General features: G+C 48.9%; 1 protein-coding gene across 1 annotated transcript in view; it reads left to right on the forward strand.

Moving 5' to 3' along the window:
* LOC102674203 (protein dachsous-like) overlaps positions 1-6,060 on the forward strand; it is a 160,099-nt gene that overhangs the window by 2,904 nt on the left and 151,135 nt on the right. The window contains exon 2 of the mRNA XM_031508581.1: positions 1-901. This exon is cut by the window's left edge and continues 33 nt beyond it. Coding sequence (XP_031364441.1) covers positions 1-901 — 901 coding nt within the window. The remainder of the gene's footprint in view (positions 902-6,060) is intronic.

Consider the following 6,060-nt stretch of genomic DNA (forward strand, 5'->3'; position numbering starts at 1 on the left):
GCGACAATCGGATCGCGAGGAGATGTTTCGCATCGATCCGGAAACGGGAATGGTGTACGTGAACAAGGCGTTGGACTTCGAGTCGAAGGAGAGGCACGAGTTGGTGATCGTTGCGCGGGATCGTGGCGCCCAACCTCTGGAGGCGAGCGCGTTCCTCTCGGTCCGCGTAACCGACGTGAACGACAATCAACCCGCGATCACCGTTATTTTCCTCTCGGACGACGCGACTCCCAAGATAAGCGAGAGCGCTCAACCGGGGGAATTCGTCGCTAGGATATCGGTAAGCGATCCGGACTCGAGGACCGAGTATTCGAACGCTACCGTCACGTTGTCCGGCGGCGAAGGGCATTTTGGCTTGGCTACCAGGGACAACATAATATACTTGGTGGTGGTGGAGAGGCCGCTCGATCGCGAGGAAAAGCCCGTCTACGATCTCTCGGTGGAGGCGACAGACGCCGGTACGCCACCTTTGAGAGCCACTCGAACCTTTCGTCTGATCGTCACCGATGTGAACGACAACGCCCCGAAATTCGCTCGAGACAGATACGAAGCTCACTTGTTGGAAGCCTCCGAGCCAGGTACACCGGTTTTGAAGGTGACCGCGACGGATCTCGACGAAGGTGCCAACTCGGCCATCAAGTATTCCCTCTTAAATTCCACGTGGTTCACCATCGACGAAACATCCGGCCTGATATCGACCCAAACTCACGTGGACTGCGAGGCCGACCCCGCCCCGATTTTAGTCGTGATCGCGACAGACTCGGGTCGCCCTCCTTTGAGTAGTAGCGCGACAGTGCGTGTCACGGTGCACGATCTCAACGACAACGAGCCCATCTTCGAGAAACCGCTGTACAACGCGACCGTACCGGAGGATATGCCCGTTGGACGCTGTTTTCTCAAGGTAAGAGAACTCGCCAATTATCTTCGAACCATCCGTTCGTTCACCGTGTGTCGCATCGCGTTACGTAATCTCTATTTCCCGAGTAATAATCTCTCTTTCTCGAGAGATTGACGTTCGCGTTCTGTCGATGTTCGACAGATGAAGCCTCTTCTAATTGATCCGTCATCGTCGAGGACGATTGACGTCGAGGAGATACGAGGCGAATTAATTAATTAAGAGGCGCGAACGAATCTTCTCCCGGATTCGCGTATTTCGATCTTCTTGCAACGAGCCGATGTTTTCGATGTTTCGCGTAAAACCGTGTCCATGTTGTAAAAAGGTTTCCGGTAAATGCGCGTGAGTCGGCCGAAAGGGCAGCGGCGCCTGGGACCGGTCGCGCCGCAAGCCACGTATCCACGTTACGCTGGGAAACTCGTAATTGGTACCGCCGTTCCAAACGTTTTCTCCATCGCGCCATACCTCTGCCAATTAGCAGTACCGCGTCTTATACTATATCGTGGAAAATATTCTCGAGTATATACGGTATACAATATACATATTCGATGAACGGACGGATTCCTCTCGTTCGATCCTCGCGTTGCTCGATGCTGGCGCGAACGTGATCGACGCGTTGATTCGATGATTTCAATGTCGTGGTCGGGTGTCGGACGATGCGGAGACGAAATAAATCGGAACGCGTTGATTCGCATTCGATGCGCGTACTACACGCGTTTGCCACTGTGCGAATCAATCGAGGAATAATCGCGGACGTAAAGTAAGAAGAGATGAATGAGAAAGGGATTGGAATATCGAGAAGCGGAGTCCGGTGGCCTCCGCTCGAAAATCGCTCGTTGCTCGTTGCTCGTCGTGTATACGCGTGCCGTGGAGACGCGTTTCGTTCGCGCGGGAAAACCTGGTTACGAGCATCTTTTTTTTTTATGACGGCTCTTGCGATGCTCTTCCCCGAAGCGATGTAAGACAAGAGAACAAGTTGCTCTCGACATCGAGTTTGTATGGTATGTGTAAGTATTCCTCTGCCAATCCGATTGGACCCGGACCCCCGCTTCTCCCCTCTCCATATAACGTGGTCGCAAAAAAAGCAAAGAAACGATATCCATTCGTTCGTCGTGCAAATCAATCGATTCGAGGTGTCGCGCGTTCCTGAAATTTGAGTCAAACCGCATAAGAAATTACGCACTCGTGCGAGCGCGAACGCGGAACACACTTTATCTGATGACCTCTTTGAAGAATGATCGTTTTAAGCTTTGTGAAATAATCATCGAAAATATACGCGTCGGGCGCTCGTTTGCACAAGATAGCAAAGTCGTTACGCGACTTTTTTGCGGTTTTATCCAGCGAATCTCTTTCTTCCGTTTCGTAACGACGCAAACTTCTTCCCCAATCGCATTTACTTGGTGTATATAACAATATATTTACGTTACATTGCGATAATTTAGTTACAATTTTTTTCTTTTTTCTTCGATCCGTATATTTTTTGGATCCGTATCGAAATGGATAAAACGAAACGAACGAATCGATGCCCGAGCTGATGCGTACAACGAATGTCGAATGTCGATGGAAATATCGAGAGGAACGAAACGAGTATATTTTTCAATTGAGTGGTAGGCGGCCGAAACGGACATGGAGACGGATACGCGTGCACGTACCGCGACCCGATCTTAACGACTGCCCCCCCAACTTTCGTACGATATATATTTTATCGGCGTTTCGTTGCCTAGTTCAATGATGATTTATAATTGTTGGTCGCTCGGCTGTAATTATTATAATTACAGATTTTTCGTCGGCCTCTCCCATCCGTCGGTTTCTCGAACCCGAACCGGCCGCTTCTTTTCGCTCCATCCCCTTTCGTTCTCCGGCTCCACCCCTTTGATTCTTCGCCTTCTTTTCTCCTCCTTCCTCTTCCTCCTTCCTTCTTCCCGCAACCTCGCGTGTCTCTCCTCTCCTCTCCTTTCCTTTTCATTCCTTTTTTTCTTATTTTTCTTATTTCTCTAGTTCGAGAGACCAAAGGTACATGCGTGTATATATGTACATACATACCATATTACGTTCTCGAATATAGCGAACGAAAACAAGTTTCGAAAGTATCATCGTGATGACGCGAGTTCGAATTCTTTCGCGTTTCCCACAGAATTTCACCGGCCTTTTGTATTCGTGTTCCTGCGAATCGTTTGGTTTATCGATACGAGCAAAAGATACGAATTGCCACGATAAATCGAGTTTCGGTGTATTCGTTTCATCTGATTGGCAAACTTAACACCTCTTACCACCTTTGCGTTTCATACGTGAAAGGGATCGCGTTGCTGCGCAAAACTATTCGTATCCATCGGTCGAGTGAGTATTCGTCTGCTCGTTGTGCCTGGCGAGTCACGGGTTCCGATTCATCTTCTTCGCGCTAACCGCCCTTCCATTACCCGTCCTAACTAACTGGCAGAATCGTTAAATCGCGAGTCCTTTTTCTGTCCAAGTTTTCTTCCAAGGATGGGCGAGAAGGGCGATCGGACGGAAAAAAAGAAAGGATCATCTCCACTGCGTTTTCGAAAATATCGTAATATCGGCAGCGAAAGGTATCGATGCCCGGTCGAAACGAGCGTAAACGGAATTTAGAGGTAAATGCGATGCGATGCGATCGATCGGACCCCGGTACGCATCCTGTATCGCGGTACAAAGTGATGACCGTAATGACTCTAACCACCGTCTGACATCTGGCATTAGGCATTCGAGGTTTCGAGTGGCAACGCCCGCAGCAATTGTTGCCGTTTACGACTGCCGTGCACGCTCTCTTTCCCTCTCTTTCCCTCTCTTTTATCGCGCGTTCAGTTTCGTCCTTTGCCTCTTACTCGCGTCCACACCCGCTCCCTCGACCGTATATACCCTGCCTCTTCTCGTCCTTTCTTCGCCTCTCTGTCCGATCGTCGTCGTCCTTCTTCTTGTTTCTCTGCCCGGTCTACTCCCTCGGTTCGCTCTCGATCCTACGCGCTATAGACCGCATTCCCGAGTGCAACGACGAGGCAGAGATATATGTATATGCATTGGCGTGCACCGGTCGTTCCAGCCACCGCGTGCACGGCCTGCTCTCGCATCGCGCTACTCGCATTGCGATCGCGGCTCTATACCTTCTACTGTCCTCATCAACATCGCCGACTCTTCTCTCTTCTATTCTCTATAAATCGTACCGAGACCGTCATAAGCGTCTCCGTCTCCTTTTAATTGCCATTTCTCACCTTCTCATGCGCGAGCACACGCGAATTCTTCCGTCTCTCCCGCGTATCGCGGATTAACATATACGTATACATTCTATATCTGACTTTCTTTTCTATATATTCTCGCACATTCCCTTTCCCTAACATCTTCTAGTTTTCGTTTTGTTTCCCTAACATCTCGCGAAATTAACGGGTTGGTCTCTATGTCTGGAATTTTGTTTCTGGAATAATAAAGATCGATCGAAACTGGCGAGAAAATAATTCGCATATCTCATCGAACGTGGATACGCGTTATTAAGGAGCGAGTTATCACGGGACCGCCGTGGTGGATCGATGGAAGAGGAACGGGAATCGTAGGTTAATCTCGGAAAACGAGATCGTCGCGGCGTGGCATTGTACGTGGAGATAGTTATTTCCACGTAACCGCGAATGGATCGAGGAGGAAAGAGGGGGAGGGAACGGAGGAAAAGGAGGAGAGACGAGCGAGTTGGTTATCAAGTTTCTCGTGTGTCCCTGGATTACTCAACGTTCTCTTCCTCTGTTAGTGGGTGGTGAGGTACGAGACGATCGTCCGACGGTCGTTCGTCGTCGCGATTTCCACCGAGCTGGGAGATCTTTGCAAGGGCTACTACCTTACGGTGTTTTGTAACTTAACAAGAACAACCACGAGGAGCGAGTCGCATACCGATGAATACGATGACTGACCCTCGTGAGTAGTGTGCGTGCTGTTCTACGTACTTACTTATATACATACGTGTCCTTTGGTCGATCCCAGAGTTGCACGACACGCACGTAGTTTCACGCACGCACTTTGCTCCTTGTTCATCGTACGAGAAGGAAAGGATGATCGTTTTTTTTTTCATTCTTGTTCATTTCTTTCGTATTTTTCGCATATCGAAAAGCATCGATAAGTGAGGAAATCCCATCGATTAATTGCGATCCCTGTTTCCGCTTCCCATATATATATATAAAAGACGCGACAGTCGTTTTTCGATCGAACCGATTTTTTCTCAATCACCACGATTCTCGTTAATATCTTATTCGCGTTTTCATCGATGCGCGATTTACGTACGATGTTTACCTAGGATCGAAAGATCAATAGGATCCTATCGCGAGGCGTTTTACAGTCGCGAGAAACGTTGCTTTCTCCAATGATGACTGGTTTTTCCCTCGAAACTATCGTCGCGCGCTCGAAGGAGAAGTGTATACTATACGTCGATTCCTGGCGCATAACTGCACACGCAGCTTTTGATTGTCGATTCAGAGAGCGATATCGGCGACGACGATTCTGCACTTTGGATTTCGTGCTGCATGCCAAAGTGTGTACAACCTTGCCCGGCGTAGAGGGGAACGAGCGACTCTGATTGAACTTTACTCGAGGATCGTTATCGAAATTCTTTCCCAAGTTTCGTAAAACTTGTCTCTCAATTTCTCGATGCTCGTGAATGGGTAAGACGCGAAAGCGTGAAATTAGTATTTGAAGAGGATTTGAAGAGGTGAGAATTCGTCTGAGGAACGATCGAAACGGTTTTTTTTTTCATTTCACGGATTCTCGGTTCATTCGATCGATCGAGAAGCTGTAAATTGTCAGTTGTGTTTAACGAAACGAAAGCGAGACGAAAGGGAAGCCGAGTATAAATGCGTACACACACTTATAGGTGTACGCACTATGCATCTGGAGGCGTCTGAAGAGAAAGCGAACGTTCGATAGGCAGATCGGTGCCAACTATAAGTCGGGCTAACCGATCGTGAAAAGGTGGTAGGGGAGGGAGCTGCGTTCGAGCCGCACTTTCCAATGCACTTGGTACGAACGTTGTACCGGGAAAGTGCATATGCGTTCGACTGTCTCCGTTTGCCACGTTTCGCACGAACGCGCGAATCGTGATTGAAAATGTGTACGCGTTCGTTTCCTTCGCGAGACGACATTCCCTTCTCTCTCTCTCTCTCTCTCTCTCTCTC

Source organism: Apis dorsata, unplaced genomic scaffold (assembly GCF_000469605.1).
Source record: "Apis dorsata unplaced genomic scaffold, Apis dorsata 1.3 scaffold_92, whole genome shotgun sequence".
Classification (NCBI taxonomy): domain Eukaryota; kingdom Metazoa; phylum Arthropoda; class Insecta; order Hymenoptera; family Apidae; genus Apis; species Apis dorsata.